The sequence below is a fragment of the Ostrea edulis genome, chromosome 7, assembly GCF_947568905.1.
Source record: "Ostrea edulis chromosome 7, xbOstEdul1.1, whole genome shotgun sequence".
In the NCBI taxonomy this organism is placed as follows: Eukaryota; Metazoa; Mollusca; class Bivalvia; order Ostreida; family Ostreidae; genus Ostrea; species Ostrea edulis.
The window spans coordinates 19,796,432-19,815,565 of record NC_079170.1 but is presented as its reverse complement, the minus strand read 5'-3'; the positions used below and the strand labels follow the sequence as shown (position 1 = coordinate 19,815,565).

Below are 19,134 nucleotides of genomic sequence, written 5' to 3'. Positions count from 1 at the left end.
GATTGGTGGGTGTCCCTCGGATTACCCTTCGAGATATTAAAGGTTTTTCATATGCACAATCCTCAGATTGTCAGCTTTGGTACAGAAACGAAAATTCTTATACCCAAATTAAAGACTGTTATGTTCCTTTCAGAGATATATTTTGATGAATCCTTTCAGATCTCATGTGCTCGATATCACAATGTTTTGTAAAATAAATTGTAAAACTTGTGATATCCTGATCACTAGAAATTCATTTAGTAGTAATCTCATCAGACATAGTTTCTGTATCACAACTTTTGGTAAATTGACTTGTAAATCTTCTAACGTTTTCTACGCTATTGAGCGTAACCTATGTGGCTTAAGTTATATGGGAGAAAGTAAAGGCTCACTTAATAAAAACATAGCAGGGGAAATATTTCAATTCAATATACATCATTACTACAGTAACTTGATCCGAAGAGTCGGATGACGTCGAATTGACAGGCGCGGATCATCAGTTCACATGAGACGCTAAAGCGTTGAGTTTGATCTGATTATCCGCACTTGTCAATGAGACCTAGTCCAACTCTTCGGATCAAGTTATTGTAGTTATGATAAATTTATTATATACTTTAGATCCACATCAAAATGTATTCCTAGTAGTTTAAATCTTTAGTATGCAGCTAAACTATGAACCAAAATGTGTACAGATTAAATCTTTACTTAAACATTGGGAGAAAAGATTTTTGACTCCCATTGGAAATATCACAGTTATTAAGACATTGGTTGTTCCCTTATTAAACCATATCTTGATGTCAATCCCAAATCCCTCTGAGTTATATTGTAAAAATTTAGAAAAATTGTTTTTTCTTTCATATGAAATAATTCAACTCATAGAGTAAAAAAAGAAGTAATAGTTAAAAAATATGAAGATGGAGGGTTGAAAATGGTAAATGGTCTTTTATAGCTTCTATGAAATTATTTTGGGTAAGAGATCTCATTTTTTTTCCAGCAGAGGTATGGGACTGTTTATTCCGAATTTTGAGTTGAACAAATTCATTAACCGTGGGGTTGAATACATCACCACTGTTTTAAAAACACTGAAAAATAAATTTTGGATTGACGTATTCAAGTCGTACATTACATTACATAGTCTTATTGATGAGTCCACTGTTGCTGCTGATTCACCTCTATTTTATAACCCACAGATTCATATTGGTGGAAAACCATTTTTTAATAAACAAATGTTTGACACCAACATCAGACTGATTAATGATATTATTAATGAAGATTGTTCACTTTTTAGTTTTAAACATTTTTGTGATATTTATACAAACATTAGGATAATTTTTAGAATACAACAGCATTATCCATGCAGTAAGAATATGGATAAAAAACTCAGACCCCGGAAAAAACATCATGAAGCTCACAAGTCCATTAATTATGACATATACTTAAACAATTTTGAAATGTTACAACTTTTTTTTTTATGAAATTCTTAATAAAAATAACTCGATCTCAGCTGGCAAAAAGAAATGGAGTGAGCTTTTAGATGTAGACGACAGGGAATGGAAAATAATCCACAAAATATCCTTCAGAGTGACAAAAGACTGTAAGTTCCACTTGTTTCAGTATAGAATTATAAACAAAATTTTAGCAACAAATTCATTATTGTTCAAAATAAAAAGAATAGATTCTAAATATTGCAACTTTTGTCACTCTGAAGAGGGAAGAATAGAACATATTTTATGGGAATGTAATTGTTTACAATTATTTCTTGTAGAGTTCAAACAATTTTTAGAAGACAAGACTGAGCGACAGATTACAATTACAAAGAAATCCTTTATTTTAGCTTGTGTTGAAAATAATAGTGAGATACAAAACATTATCATTTTATTTCTGAAGTATTATGTCTATACTGCAAGATGAACTAAGAAACCTTTAAACTTGCCAGCTGCAATATCACAAATGAAATTATTTTATGAAACACACAAATATATAGCTATAAGAATGGTGAAAAGAAACAAATTGATACTCAATGGAACAGATGGAACTTAATATTTACTTAAAACATGCCTCTCTCTTTTTCTCTCTTTCTCACTACCTCTCTCCATGCACATAATGATAATTATATATGAATTGTTGTATTCATGTACTTTATTATGTGTACAAAAACCAATAATAATTTTTTTTTATTATATACTCCCTTATGCATTTTAAATCCACGTATATAGGATAATAACTGTAATCTAAATTATCCAAAACAAACCCAGACATACGGTGAAATTTTATTTTGTGTACAGTTTTGTTTGTGACGCGGTCAACATTTTCAACATAACATGTTGCGTTGATGCATTGTGACGTCATCATTTTCAGGGGATATTGATACGGAATCAAAAAACCACAGTGTGGTGATCTGGAAAACCGGATCACACTCCATGAAATCCACAGTATCAAAAAACAAAACATTCATGGGTATATAGTAAATAATGGTAGTAACTCACTTCTTTACACGCATTTCCATTCACCGGACCGCTCCAGTCCCGTGGGGATCCGGGTTACAGTAGGTCCTCAATACCCCTTGTTTGTCGTAAGAGGCGACAAAATGGGGCGGTCCTCCGGGTGAGAACGCAAAAACCGATTTAGATTTATCGACGATGGGTGACAAAAATAACTTCCAAAGACATACCTAAATATTTTATTGAAAGTAGATATTCACGGCAAAACTAAGAACTCAACTTTACTAAAAACGGGATGATTTCAGCTTCTCCATCATCAACTTCCCATATTTATATAGCAATACTTCATTGACATCCGCTTATATTTTTATCTTTCAACTGCTTTTTGATATGCATGAGCTTGTTCTGCGTATGGTCAGTTTTTAAATCGATGTAGGTTACTGGCAAACACATTGATGATGCAGGGGTCTGATCAAGATATAGGGCTCACAACGGGTGTGACCGGTCGACAGGGGATGCTTACTCCTCATAGGCACCTGATCCCACCTCTGGTGTTTCCAGGGGTCCGTGTTCGCCCAACTATCTATTTTGTATTGCTTATCAGAGTTACGAGATTGACCACTGTTCGTTTTCTTCGCCTTTCACGCTACATCAAAGAAATTTGATATGGATGAAAAGTGGAGAATATGTACAATATTATGAAATTGAAAACTTTTAAATTTACTTTATTTAGTCAAAAAATACAGTTTTAGTAGAAAGCAATATGACAAAAATTTAAAACCCCTGCTGGATTGAAACCAGTGACCTAAAGTTCAGCAGTCGATGTGCAAACCTATTGAGCTACTCAGCTAGGCGATATTTGATATGAATAGACAAATATTGCTGGTATTCATATTTCCATCCATGTTTGAAAAGAAAGTCAACCATTATGATGATGAAGAGTACCTCCTTAACAAAACAAATATCAAACCAACTTATTGGTATGCTCCATATATGCATATTTGTTAACCCACCCCCACCACCCACACACACACAAATGATGTTGGAGGTATATTGGTATTATCCTGTCCATCCTTTGGTAGACATTTAAAAAGAATCGTCCATTAATTATGTATAGTAGTATTTATAATATTTCTCCCCAAATTTTTAGAAAATGCTATACCGATATTATTCCATGTAAACCTGTTTACGATTTGTTCTGATTCACTTATTATATTTTGATGAGACATCAGACATGTCTATTTCAACTTGTAGGTCGCCTGAGTAAACTTAAGGTGACCTTTTGCGATTGTTTATTAATAAGGTAAATTTGAAAGTTTTCAATTTCAAAATACTGTTGCACATATCCTCCACTTTTCATCCATATCAAATTTCTCTGGTGTAGCATTCCTACTTAAATAAAAGTTGGATATCAATCACAGAATTAACTAGTGTCAACCAGAGAATTTCTAGAGATGGGACAGGAAGTTACACGTAAGTCTGATCTACCACCAAACTATGAAGACCATTGTCAGAACCTACTGAGATTTTGCAAACTCTGTTTCATTTTCCAAACATCCTCAGACCTAGTGGATGAAACAAGTTTTAACCATTTACCTCGATACTCTGAGGTTTTTAACTTGGTTATAAACAAAAGTATTTATTGTTGATATTTTATTTTCTTCACATTTCCACTATAAAACTCAGCAACAAACAAGTTGTCAATTTTGTCCACACATAACCCAACAGGGCCCTTCAGATCACAGTTATCTATATAGCGGAGGAACTGTCCATTCTGGTCCAGGATGTGGATACAGTGGTTATTACTGTCTGCTGTCAGGATCTGACTCTGGCTGTCTGTTGTGATTCCAAAGGGTTCGAATGCTTTGTGTTTGGTGGTAGAAGAATGACCAGTGTATCTAAATTGGAGTTTACCAGCCTGGTTGACCACCACTATTGCACCAGCTCCAAAGTCAGCAACACATATATCCAGGTTTCTGTTCTCACTAATGTATTTAATTTTATTATTTTCTGAATATAGAGGCTTACCCTCATCATCATACTGGATTGCTTGTTTCTCTGTGGAACCTGAGTAACGGACAACTTTGGATTGTGTTTCATCATCACTGCGCATAGTAACCAGGAGATCACTAGAGGAGGTGACACAGAGATTGAGAGGTTTCCAGCCCCGTAGTCTGATCACCTCCTCTGTCTGTCCCCTCTTCACTTTATTCACAGTCTTTGTTTTCCAGTCAGTGTACACTAGATCCCCATCACTGGTCACCGCTATATCACGTGGCCATCCACCCAATTTGGTTTTGATTGTATTACTAGCTGTACCTTGAACATTAAAGCATATCATAATACTGACATCTGCACTTGTCCAGAATTCTTCTTCACTCAAACAGGTAACATTGCGGAGTTTTTCATACCCAGTATTTATTGCAGTAACAAGCTCTGGTTCGCCCATCAGTTCTTTGGGTGAAGTTTCTACTTTCTTCAGTGTTGAGCCATTTTCATCTGTCATAAATGATAATGGTATCAAAGACCCCAGTGACTTGTAAAGCTGTTTACTGTCTATCGTGTTTGGACTAAATGTGGGCAGTGAGACTCGGACTTTGGGAGGAAGTTTTCTGAATTCTTTGTTTTTGGATCTGTATTCCATGGTTACAGACACTTCATTGGATTCCTCCAATTTCTCCAGAGTAATCAGTGATTGCTCAATAAGGGACTGTATCTGCTTAATTTCATCCAAATGTTTCTTCAGAATTTCCAGGTGTTTGATTTTCATCTCCACTATTTCATTTTTCATTTTGTTGATGGCATTGTCAATTTCTTTGTGCCATTCCTCTCCATGTTTTGTAACTACTGTTGTGAATTTCACATATTCTCCATCCAAGTTGTTTATTTGAGTTTCTAAATCGATGGCCATTTCTTTGTATGTTGGAGAAATAACGTTTTCTATCTCCTCTGAATCTTTTCTTATGTTTAATTTTCTTTTGTTGAAGATTTCAGAAAGAATTAAAAATGTATGACCCTTATGTTTAGCTGCAGCAGTACACAATGAACAGACAAACATGTCACATTCCTTGCAATGCAATTTACATTTTTCAGTTTTATGTGTTTTACACTTTGGATAAACCAAGGTAGATTTTCGATTTTGGAATGGGACCACTTTGTGTTTGTCATAGTCATCAGCAATGTGTTTTCCTATACAGGCGATGCATAGATTGACGTGGCAGAAATCACAGTACCTCTGTACTATAGCTGTTTCACAAAGGTCACATCGGATGACATCTTGGGCACTGTGGCGGGGGTCCATGGCTACTCTAAATATTCTACAATTTGAAGATTAAAAACTTATTTATTGTACTACAACAGTTTTCCTCAAATACGTATAATAGGTATAGAATTATATATAGACCTGTTACATAAAACAATATTCAAAGACCTCATAAATCATATGTACCAACAAACCATCGAATACTGTGTCACATACTCAGGAAATGTTTCAAACTATTTGATAAATTGATATTTGCTTCTCTTATTCCCTATAATCAACTTTGATCTGATTGTAATATCTGTATTTACAGTATCACGAATAATTTCTATGTAAGTTGTCCGGGACTATTTTCATTTAAGTCATGATAATCTGAACACCCTCTGTTTCCCGCACTTTTGTCATGTGATGCTATTGCGTAGGAATCTGCTATATTACTTTAGGAGTTGCATTAAGCCTGTGTACACGCACTTCTTGGTTTTATCTCAGATAAAATACTGATGTTTTAAATTCTTTGTAAAAACTGAAATCAACTTAAACATGTTAAAAGGTTAACTTCCATCTGATTAAACAGGTATCAATTATCAACTCAGCTAAAATTCACTGAATGTAACTCAGCTAAATCTCACTGAGTGTAACTCAGTCACCTGGTTATTTGCTTAATGTAATTACTTTTTTCTCATAATATCAAAGGAACCCTAACCCTTCTTCAGGAAATTCTGATGACAAACTCATAATTAGGGGTACATCACCTGCAGTTTATGATTTTCATGAAAGAAAATTAATCTTTATCAGACAGACAATGGAAGCCTAATAAGTTATGTTTTAATAGCTTTAAATTAACAGGACTGACAAAAATTCATTAAATTTACTGAAAATAGCGAAGCATGCACTTATAGTTTCTTCCTTCTGCTGTTTTATACTGTCAGGTAGTCTTGCGGTGATTTTGAACCCCTAGTAAAACGTATATAGTACAAAATAAGATTTTGTAGTGAACAGGGTATGCTTACTCCTCCTAGGCACCTGATCCCACCTCTGGTGTGTCCAGGGGTCCGTGTTTGCCCAACTATCTATTTTGTATTGCTTATAGGAGTTATGAGATTGATCACTGTTTGTTACCTTCACCTTGCATAGTAGTGACTAGAAACACAATCATCGCTACACAAAAGATACAAATAAAGATAAGCGAGAGTGACGGTGGACACAATAGTTTGAAAACACAGACACTCCCCCCCTTTCCGGTACTAATGTAAAAGAATAATGTCATTTAACGTAAAATATGACTATTTCATCAATTGTAAATTGATTATCGGTTTATTATTACCATTTGTACATGTTTTTATTGAGCGATATGTACGTCGTTGTACATGGGGTACCGGTAGTACACTCAAGATATATGGAGTGCCAAATTAACATACTCATATAATGGAAGATGTCTTTAAAGGCCGAGGTTTTCAATCGGTCGGTTTTCCTCAGGTAAGTTAAGTGCGGGACGGAACTAATTTAATGCAGGTGTGACGACCCGAGCCCGAGGTAACCCTGCTACTTGTATCTTGTATATACCGTCCCAAATACACAGGATGTCATCTGTGTTACCTGCATTACCTGTACGTTTTTGTAAGATTGAAAAATTCATGGTAGTCATTTTTCTTGTGCAGGTTAATCGAAACGTTGATAATTAAATCTAATGAATCAAACATGTAAAAATTAAACCTCGATAAATCTATCTTATATAAATGGGAACGTCAGCCATTGAAAACTTAGGCAGATTATTTTTTATTCTAAGTTTTCTTGTATCCATTTGACTGTCTCCATCAGACACCCGGTATCCGACGATGTTGTCTGTGTGACTCGTCCACAACGCATGGTCTACAAAAACAGTAAGGACATTCGGATCTTCCGACAGTTTCTTCGATAACTGGTCCAGACGAAGAATTCGTTCTTCCTCTGGATCCCAATTCCAACCATTATACACAAGAAAGAGCCATCATAGCAGCTAACTTCTCTTCCGATAAGTTGATAATTACATTAATCTAATTAAAATTAGATGTTAGATTCGTTCGCGTACTCGCATACATATTTATGCAAACATGCGAGCGGATCTAACATCTAATTTTAATTAGATTACAGTTACATGCATGAGGAGCAAAATAGCGTCGAATAATGTCCATGTTGTTGTTTGCCTAGAGGTTGGCGAAAATAACAATGAACTTTATCACTATAAACTTCAGAGCCAACAGGCATCTAACCGTTTAGCAGTTTGTAAACATTTTGCTTTTACAATTATGATACTGAATCACGGTAACAAATTCTTTCTTCAATGTTAATATTGGTTTCTTCAGTAAATTGTATAGTATTGAATAGTGGCGTAAGTATTTTAATATGTATTGTATCATGAAGGGGGCGTATCGTTTCAGCTCTACAATAATTAGACCGTATAATTTTGAACCTTTAATTAGAAATAATGCGCTAATAAATGACAGTGCATCTGAAGACTCTGAGGCTGATATAGAAGATGGTTATAACGAGGATAATGCAGCAGCCTGAAACAACAAGAACTGACATGCAGCAGCCTGAAGCAACAAGAACTGACAATCTACAGCTGTAGCATGGTAATATTAAAAATACAAGATCATATTAGAAGCATCTTCACTAGTCAAGGGTTATTGATTTGTTACCTCGCACACAGGGTTAGTTGAGCACAGGCAATTGGAACCCAAGTGTAACAGATCTGGACGGATAATTTAAGTGTTGACTCGGAGAAAAGTGCTTCCTACAAATCTTAATTGCTATGCTTTGTCACAACAAAATCTTTCCTTCGACAATAACGAGTCCATAACTTTTGACGAATGTTGTCTTTTGGAAAAAAAACAAACCCCAAAAGACAAATTTTTATAGATCTGCACTTGAGCAGGTAGAACAATTAAGCCAACTTAAAAAATACCTTTGTTTCCGGTCGCCCGACCGACCCTATTTTTTTTCTGCCGACCCTATCTTTTTTATTATTGTTCAAATTTCGACATTTCCGAATTTAAGCAGAACTCCGTAAACCCGATGTCAACTAATATATGAAATTTATTTCTTTACGTTTTACATTTTGTCATTTTTCGTTATTTTCCGTAAATACATTTCGCGTGTTTTTGAGCTCATACACGAGCGCTTTTGCGCTTAGTATATAAACTATAAACTACTACTGGTCAGTTTTCGAGCAGTGCAAGGTTCGTTACAAGCAACGAAGGTCGCTTTCAAATTTGTATGTCTGTACCATAGCCTCCCCTCCCACCCAGCCCATTTTCAGTTTTTAATTCATATGCTTTCATTAGTGATTTTTCAGGTTTGTCGATTTGATGTTTGCTTATTAAAAGCGATCTTGTAACGAACGCAACCAACCTATTCACTTTTTCTGTTTTGTTTTATTATCAAATAGTCAAGAAAATATTTATTTTCGGACGAGGGCACTGAGGGAGAAAATAACTTGTCTGGCATTAGGGTGAGGGCTTATATAGTGAATTGATTAACATGATTAAGTTGCCCGAACAAAATCGTATGTACATTGACATGATCGACGTACCAAATTGTAATTGGTGCTATCAGCTGGTATATATCAATTTAGCTTTAAAACAAGATATATGTTTTATACACCTGATGCCGAGCGTTTGGCGATAGAACTGTCACTACCTGTTTTAGCGACACGGTCTGTCGCGGCCGGGATTCGAATCCCGGCCTTCCGCAAGGGTGTTATCAAAACGCGGAACAGAAAACGGAACGGAACGGAAAACAGAACAGAATTTAAGAATTAGAATGATCAATGTAGCTAGGATAATACCAAAAATCGAAAGAAAATACTTTCTTATGATTAAAATTAACATTTTGGGAATTTGTTTACAAGAGGTAAAACAATTTTATCTAAAATTCTGCATCGTGAATTGATTAAGCGAAGTTAAACGTTTGTATAATAATTTTCAAAGCGTTTTATAAGAATTATGAAATATCGGCATATACAGATATGTTGGCGAAAAGCGACACCTATGGGTAGAAAATGGAAAGAACAGACGTACTTTATATGCCCCCCCCCCTTTCTGGTGGCAAACCGTCAATAACGCACAATTACATGTAAATTCACTCATATACGTCTGTGTATACTTACAATAGGGCGTTTTATGTATATAACAACGACAATTCATGATATAATTAAGTCAGCAAGTTAAACATCTTGTGTTTGATACATTATTTGTTAACTAACAGAGACTTTGTGACCGCAGCACTCCAAACCGAAATAGGGAGGACTTCTAACAGTTTATTTCTAAACTAAATACTTGTATCTTAATATTCAGATTAATAATGAGACGACCTTTTAATTCCATTCAAGCAGAAATTGTCAGTTAGTCTTTTAGCTATTTCATATCTGGATCTTTTAAAACTTCACCTTAGTTTTCATTGGTTCTGTTTCAATCTTTCTTTGCCGCTGTATCTCTTCGGGTTCTACACTACTCCGCATGATATCGGTAAATGTACGAATTTACACATAGATTAATCTCAAATGAGGCAAACCTTTCATACACACCGGACTCGTTCGCTTTAAAATTTGATGTGATACATGAATACATACATATATTATATCAGTTGTAGAACTAAATTACGAATAAAAGCAAGTTCACTTTTCAAGAAGGCTATGTCTGGGGAAATTGTTGAAAGAATTATTTTATCTTTTACAGTGTTGTTTCCGGGTGAGATATATTCATTGGATATAAATTTTGAAATTTCTAGTCTTCAGTCTGGTTACTTTATTTTTTTTATATATCATTTTCTTTCTTAATATTTTTCATGGTAAGTTAATGATTTTAAAATACTTATACATTAGTATGAAGAACATGAAACGGTGGATTTTGTGGATGACATCCCGCTCTCTCTGTAATTTCTGCTTCCTCGTTCATGATAAACCTTTTATTTTGCAAAATGCTGACCTCATGACATTATTGCATACACTATTTTCCGTTCCGCCTTCCGTTTCATTTTCCGTTCCGCGTTTTAGCAACACCCCTTCCGCATGCGGGGCGAACGCTCCAACCTCTAGTTCAACGAGGCGGAAACACCCATATTCTCGAGTTTTACAATAACATACTTGTCCTTTAATTATTTGAAGAGATGTTTACAATTGAATTATTGCGCGCATCAAATGGATATTGGTGATATCTTTAAATACTATTAGATTATTAAAGATATTTTCAATTATTTGAGTTTATGTTAATTTGGCGCTCCATTAAAAAGCAGATTCCAACTTTCGTTTTAACTTAATATGCTTTTTTTTACTTCTAAATAATCAGGTTCATGCGTAAAAACGACATTTAATGACGAGGTATTCTTCCAATATGCATAACGTTACCTGTAGCATTGCACTTCTCTAGCAAGGCCTCATTACACTTCCCTGTTTGTTGAATGTCGTGTCTTGTCTGGTATGTCACCTGGCAATATTGAAGGCATGGAGACTGTCTCAGGGAGGTGTCATTCTGAAATTTAGAGTTATCTCTCTTGTCTTAGGAATCCGTAATATTCAATGCTCCGTGATATCCCATGATTAATGATGCTAACACGGCTGTGAAATATTAGTATCGATTTCGTAATGATAAAGTTTTATTTTCACTACATAATAATAAAGTTTTATTTTCATTCGATATAGAAATAAAATACAGATCATACATTGTGTTCAAGGTTTATTCCCCATATGGACAAAATCACAGGCACCTGAAGTATGGATATTACCCCCCCCCCCCCCTTTTTTCATATTTTTTTTGGTGGCAATAATTTCTCTGAAATCTTTGAATTCCCAGTTTATCTCATCCCTCTTTCGATTCATGTAATCGTTTCACGCTTTTTATTATACCGGTAGAAGGCCAATCTCTAAAGCTTACAAAAAGCGTGAAACGATTACATGAATAGAAAGAGGGATGAGATAGACTGGGAATTCATACATTTCAGAGAAATTATTGTCACCAAAAAAAAATATGAAAAGGGGTGGGGGGTGGGGTTATTAATATCCATACTTCAGGTGCCTGTGGACAAAATTAGCTATAATATACAAAGTACTGAAAGTTGAGTTGAAGTCAAAAACTTATGCCTAAATGTATGTTGTGTCTCTATAACAATCAAAGCGCAATTAATTTTGTCTACATACATTTAGACATTGGTAAGTTAACAACTTGTCTGAATTTTATTTCACTATTTCAACATATTATACTCATTTTTGTCAAAATATGCCACTGCATTAATATTTTAGCACAAGAACATTTTTTGAAAAACTCCACTCATAAATCAATAATTATTGGGTTTATGCACATTTTTCAATTTTTTTAATACAACTTCTCTTTTTAAAAAAAAAATAGGGGGAGAATTTAACATAACTTATACAACTAAACAATTCCTCAGATGCCATCACTCGACAATAAACATAAATACAGCCACACCAGTGTTCGCCAAGGTTCGTCGGACAAGTCCAATAAAAATTAATGCGACCTGGTATAAAACAGCTATTGGTTCGGACCAAATGTCCAGAAACGGTTTTAATTTGTACCTTTTCAGTTTTGATCAGGTATAAGCTAAAGTGCAAGAACAGGCATTTACTTAACATTTATCTTTAAAATTGTCGATGACATTGCTTAAAATTTGAATTTCATTTCGTAAAGCTCTCATATATAAACCGTTTTTTAACAATTAACAATAACAATTAAAATATCATTTTACCACCATAACAAATGAACAATATGTGCAATTCAGCCTGCAACATTTTGAAAAATATCTGCACTTTGCTGAAAAATCATATTGAAAGAACAACAATAATACACCTACCAACTGGAGAGAACGATCATTCTAAATTTCATGATGATTCTTGGATAAAATGCATCGGAATTTTGTGTGCACCTTCACGCCATTCTATTTCATCGTTTTAACCTCACCATCTATAATGAATGTACGAAAGCCGATGGGTGCCAGGGTATAGAATCAATATTCATTTAACTGACAGCCCCCACTTAATTTATGTGGCGGCCGCCACTTAATTTATATGGCGGCCGCCAGTTATTCAACTCCTATCTCCTTTTCTCTCTCTCTCTCAAAATGAAAGGGGTGCAATCCCTGTAATCTCCTTCTCCAATACTTATAAATTCATATGTGATATACAATTAAGAGCATTATTGTGGTAATGAATGGTAAAAATGTAATAATGATTGAACTGATGAATTGAATGACGAACGGAGCCACCTCCAATTTAGGAGTACAAAGTTTAGGCAAAAGAGACATTTTTAGGTTCCATTTCTGCTTGTCAACAATTGTAAAAGACACTTTCTCCACCGCCTGTCCCTACACTTTCAAAACCGATGCTACGTGTTTGCGTACTATTCTAAATCTTACCAAAATAATCACTCAGCAATATAAATTAAACTGTTTTTGAAATTCGCAGCCGCCATGTGTAAATTAAGTGGCGGCCACCAGATAAATTAAGTGGCAGCCGCCAGTTAATTTATATTGCGGTCGCTACATAAATTAAGTGGCGGCCGCCAGTTAAATGAATATTAATTCTATACCCTGGCACTTATCGGCTTCCGTACGAATGAAAGGTGTGATGCCTGGATATTTCTGTTGCAACCCGAGACAAGGTCTTTCGAATACCATTATAATTAGCTACACGAAAAGATAAGACAATACCGATAATAGTAAAAAGAAGTGCATACTATGCAATCCAATATGACACTTTGTATAAACATGAAGGAGGTACACTAAATTCAGTGGATATGAAAGAAAAAAATAATTTTCCAATGTCTGGAAAAAATATTAGAAACACAATGCTTTAAATATATCCAAACATCTTATCATTGTAGACTCTTAATTATGATTTGGAGCATAACATTACTTTGGTGTTGACGAAATTTATATACTTGGAGATTTGATCAAAACCACAGGCAACAGGCCAATCCAAAAACATGAGTTATCTTTCCTTGATGCGACACGTAGTGTGCTTGCGAATTTTAGTTTGGTTTTATTTTTAGTATTTCGAGAAGCGTCATTATCAACAGTGCAAAAGGTCGCGAAAATATTGCTGTATAATTTTACAGGTCAGCAATCATGCCGACAAATATGCTTTTGTTGATAAAAATTCACAATGCTTAGGTTTCCTTCATGCATGTGAATATAACCAACTTTGCTTGTACATTGTAAATACTGCATGAATTTCCTCAGGATCTTTACTCTGGACCTTTGTAGAACCTCGTGTTTTAGCACGGTCAGATTCATAATAAAATGCCAGAGGTCGCTAATTGTTCAATATCAATGTTTTATTTACAGTTCTGACACGATACACGTCAAGGTACCGGTATATCGGACTGACGCTTCTGAATTCTGGAGATGTCCACCTCCTTTGATCGGCGAGTAAAATTTACCCTACCGTATATAAATGAGAGGCCTATGACAGATTTCCGTTTGAATATTTATAAAAATATTCCAGTTTCAAATCTAAGTATAACCATATAAAAAAAATATCTTCACAAACCATCTTTACACAAAGGATGAAGTGAAATGACTATGTGAAATGGCCCGCAATATTATATTTATAAAAATAAATTTTCTTATTTTATGTTAAAATTTAAATGATTCAACTCATTAACATTTGCACTTTTATGATTTAAATGGTGTACACGGCGCATAACTTCACCACAAACGGTATATATCTCTGAGTTTAAGCTTGACGTTTCCTAACTATTATTCTTCTTAATGTTATAAAAGGTGTTTATTTTTTCACATATCTAAACGAGTTTGTAATCCATTCCAAAAAAAAAAACCAAAAAACAAAAACAAAAAACCGTTATATATACAGTGTATATCACTGCAAAATGCGGTCATTTAATAAATTCAACAGTCCCATTACATTATAAGTCATTCTTACAATAAAAGATCGAACTAGATCGAATAACGATATAAATTGCTATAGAATAGTTCCATTCTTCCATTTCATGACAAATATTTCATAAGGAAATCACCATCATAAATATTTGTATAGCATGCATTTATATTACTTAGAAAAATGTCCAATATTTAATTCTTTCCTTTACTTGGCAATTGCAGGAAATTATTGAAAAGTTTGTGTCAATATGCTAGTAGTACTATTTCGATTTTATAAGTTATTTCATTTTTAAAATTCTTTTTCATAACCACACCCCCGACTCGATCTGCTTCCATTACCATACCCTCTCGTAGAAAAGATTTCAATTGTTTAATTGACCAGTTTTCGATTTCAGCATCCATACTCGACATATTCCCGGTCATGAAGCGAATTCTGCCACGACCTGTCCTATACCAATTAAAGTTAATATAAAATATCATATTATGTAAAGTCCATACTGATGAAAGGCTTTACACAATACGTTATACCAACACTATATGACTATTCTGGAATTTATCTAGAGTCAAAAGCCTGGGGTTCCGAAATTCACAATTTTGGAAAATCTTTTTCTGCTTTTCTTTAAAAATATCTAAAGTTTTTATACAATGTCAGCAAATTAAAAAACTCATTCAAATGATAAAGACATTTAATCGATATAATAATTTTGGGCCCACTATGGAACCAATTCAAAGTTAGTATCAATAGCATTAAAGAAACTGTTTTTGAAATATTCACTAAGAGTGACCTAAACGATAGACAAACTGAATTGTAACTTCTTGTGGGTTGTCGTAACACGCAGCTGTCTCCCATCAATCCTATCTAGCTGTGCAATGCTGATGATTTGCGTGAAATTATAACATTCGTTAATGTTCATTGCATTTAATGCCATTTTAATTCACTGATGTTGAAAACATAGCTGTCTATATCAATTTGATCATGCTTTTTTTTTTTTTTTTTTTTTAAATGAATTACACAGGGTTTCATTTACAAGAGGCCCATGGGCCAGATCGCTCATCTACACACGTAAATCTTTAAACCATCACTGGGTAGCCAGACCAGAATTTATTTCGAAGAAATTCAGAGAAAATTCTCTACACAAGATCAAGTCTGAAGGAAACCGGGTCCAATACGAGTTTAACACAGATTTGTTAGAGGGGTTAGACAAACTAGAGTCGAGAGCAGTTGACGTCTTGAAGATACAGTTGCTTCATTGCGGAAAGTAGTAAAGAGTTTTCCAAAATTTAAAGCCAGAGAATAGGCAAGAGTCGTCGGAAAGATAATCTTAATGTCACCAGTTATGGGTAACATATGTAACGTAATGACCAGATTTTTGTCTATGGAAATAGCATGTAGACAATCATGGGACAAGATTCTGGTATTCACACACAAACATGAGGGTCTTGATAAATGTAACTTTTGGTTACAATGTATACACTCTGAAAGAACACGTTATTTGCATTGCACACGCCGACAAAGAAAATTGTTGTTATTTACTCCGATGCGAGTAGTGTTGCGTCAGGAGCATACACTGTTGAAGTTGATTTTAAAGTTTTTCATATGATGTGGAAAAAGTTTAAGACAAGCATGAGCTCTACTCGGAGAGAACTTAGGGCAATTGAATTAGCTTTAGTTTCATTTAGAGAAAGTTTGAAGAAGGTTTACTGATAACCAGAGTTGTGTTAAAATCGTCCAGTCAGGTAATATGAAACATCACTTACAAATTCTTGCTTACAATGTCTTTAAGATGTGTGTAGAGTACAAAATTTCATTAGATATTCAATGGGTTCCTAGGCTTCAAAACGAGAAGGCTGATATTTTGAGTAATATCATTGATCATGACGGTAGATTGATTGATTGATGTTTACCGTGACATTCAACAATTTTTCAGTTATCTGGTGGCGCCCAGGTTTTATTTGTGGAAGAGAGAATCCAGATACAATGTACATGGGAAGAGACCATCGACCTTCCGAAAGTAAACTGGGAAACTTTCTCACTTACTGGCGCGAGCAGGATTCGAACCCGCGACGGCAGAGGTGAGAGGCCGTGTGATTTTGAGCGCGATGCTCTAACCACTCGGCCACGGAGGCCGATTGGGGCGTAACTGTGGTGTTTTCCGAATTTGTTAACAACCTGTTCGGACCATTTACTGTCGTTAGATTTGCAAATTATAATAATTGCAAGTTGGAAAGATATAATTCAGAATTTTAGAATCCTGGCTCCGAAGCTATTGACTGTTTCACTCAGAACTGGGAACACGAGAACAATTGGTTAGTACCCCCTATTTGCTAATTATTCCGCGCTATTAAGCATCTTATAACCTGCAAAGCTTCTGTCGGTGTCTAAAATCAAGAGCGGACAATACATTAAATCAATATAGGTACGCATTCAATTCCTTCTGTCGGTGTTGCAACGCTCTTCTGCCTTCCATTTCTTCGCTACCAGCAGCGGAAGAACACGTGGCATTATATATAATCTCTATCGCTAAGGATTCCAAGTCTTCTAGCAAAATTCAATTAGCTACACATGCAAGAAGTTGGGACCATCAGTTAACAGGTTTTAAAGATCCATGTGATTCTGCTTTAGTAAAATTAACAAAGGAGGGTGCAGTTAGAGAGACTTCCAAGCCCGTCGTTAAGAAGGAACCAATAACACCAGACCAGTTAAAATCATTGGTTCAAAGATTTAAATCTAAAACATTGTATGATATACGAAATGTATGTATGTGTTTATTAGGAGTTGCAGGGTTCCTCAGATTTTCAGAGCTCGCAAATATAAAACTTAAAGACATATCATTTTATAACACTTTTATGATAATTGACACAGTCAAAAGTAAGACGGATGTATATAAAGAAGGCCATAAGTTGTGTATTGCTAGAACTAATTGCGATACCTGTATAATTCAAACATTAGAAGAATACATAAAATTGTTGGAAGTTGATGTTAATTCTTCAGATCATTGACATTCTGTAAAACCGCTGTAACATACAAGGTTGGGAGAGATAATCGCCCTTTGTCTTATTCTAGGGCTAGAGAAATTGTTTTGGATGCCTTTGGAGAAATAGAGTTTGATAGAAGTAAATTCGGTCTTCATAGCTTGCGCTCATTCGGAGCTTCTTCAGCTGCAACTGCTGGTATCAGTGATAGATTGTTTAAAAAGCATGGGCGGTGGTGGAAAAGGCTAAAGATGGCTATGTTAGAGAAAACATTCAGGAAAAGTTATATGTAACAAAAAATCTAGGTATATGCAGTTTGATATTCAAGTTTTTCTTCATTGCTCTTCTTTGTCTTTCGAAATAAGTAAACATTTTGTAGAATGGGAGAGAATACTGTTTGAAAAATTGTTGTTTTTTTTTTAAATAAGTAAACTGCACTTTCAGAACGCCTCATATCCTAAACTGCATGTTTGTGTTTATCTTATAAATCATTTATGTTCGTTTGAGTAGAACGAATAAGAACATAACTCAAAATTACAATAAACATATCGTACAGTAGTAAATCATTCTAAAAGCTTTGGATAAATAAATATAGAATGCCTTTTCTTTACGTGAATGTTCGTACATTTGCAGTAAATATGTCAAAACTATACAAAAACGCGGAGAAATACTTCATCTATTATCTAGATCTATTGATGAAATGGAATAAACAAAGGGTATAGAATCTATACCATTCACACTTACTTCAAGCAAAATGCAAATACATAAGTGCAACTGTACTTATGAACCTGACATGGTCATGTATGCTCGCCATAGAAAAGTATCGGATACGGACGACTATTTACCTGGGTCTACTCGTAATATCTGCAAAGGACCGCAGATGTACGTGTACACTTGTCGAAAATACTCTTAGTAGTGGTAAAACTCCCTTTATTTCCATAATCCAAGAAACAAAACGATAAACTCCATTTGTATTCCAACAGTAAATACCATTGTCCATTGTACAGACTGCGGGACACTTATCCCGTGGCGATCAGCTATCTTCAATCAGGGGAAATATCAGAGTGTCCACCTAGAAAAATCACTCATGTGTGACCTTCACATTTGGGTTATATACAGGTGGAGTAAACTAGACTACCTGAGAGAAACATGATGGATAAGATGAGAAATGTGTACGTATTTATTAATTCATGCCGGCTTGAATTGCGAAATTAACATTTTGGTACATCGTTTTCTGCTTTTCCTAAATATATTTTCATACTGTATTGATAGCAAACTTCAAGAAGTCTTTCAAATGATAACGTTTAGACAATAATCACTATGATAATTTTGGTTCCACTCTAGAACCAAAACCCTTATCCCCTGGGATCATGAAATTTATCATTTTGGTAAAGGACTATCTACTCCTTCAAAATATCTATCTAGTTTCAATTTTGCATCAATGGCATTAAAGAAGATTTATTTACACAATACACTACATGTATATATACCGAGTTTGGTCCGGCCCTGGACTCAGAACCTCTACCCTGGGGATCATAAAATTTACAGTATTGGTAGAGATATTCCTGCTCTACATCAATATGCATTTAGTTT

At 34.8% G+C, this 19,134-nt stretch overlaps 1 protein-coding gene across 1 annotated transcript in view; it reads right to left on the bottom strand.

Annotated features, from left to right (window-relative positions):
* Positions 1–4,039: 4,039 nt before the first annotated feature.
* LOC125655501 (E3 ubiquitin-protein ligase Midline-1-like) overlaps positions 4,040–19,134 on the bottom strand; it is a 35,473-nt gene continuing 20,378 nt past the window's right edge. The window contains exons 3-4 of the mRNA XM_048885820.2: positions 11,063–11,186; positions 4,040–5,737 (exon numbers count right to left, since the gene is read on the bottom strand). Coding sequence (XP_048741777.2) covers positions 4,060–5,721 — 1,662 coding nt within the window. The 5' untranslated portion in view covers positions 5,722–5,737; positions 11,063–11,186 and the 3' untranslated portion in view covers positions 4,040–4,059. The remainder of the gene's footprint in view (positions 5,738–11,062; positions 11,187–19,134) is intronic.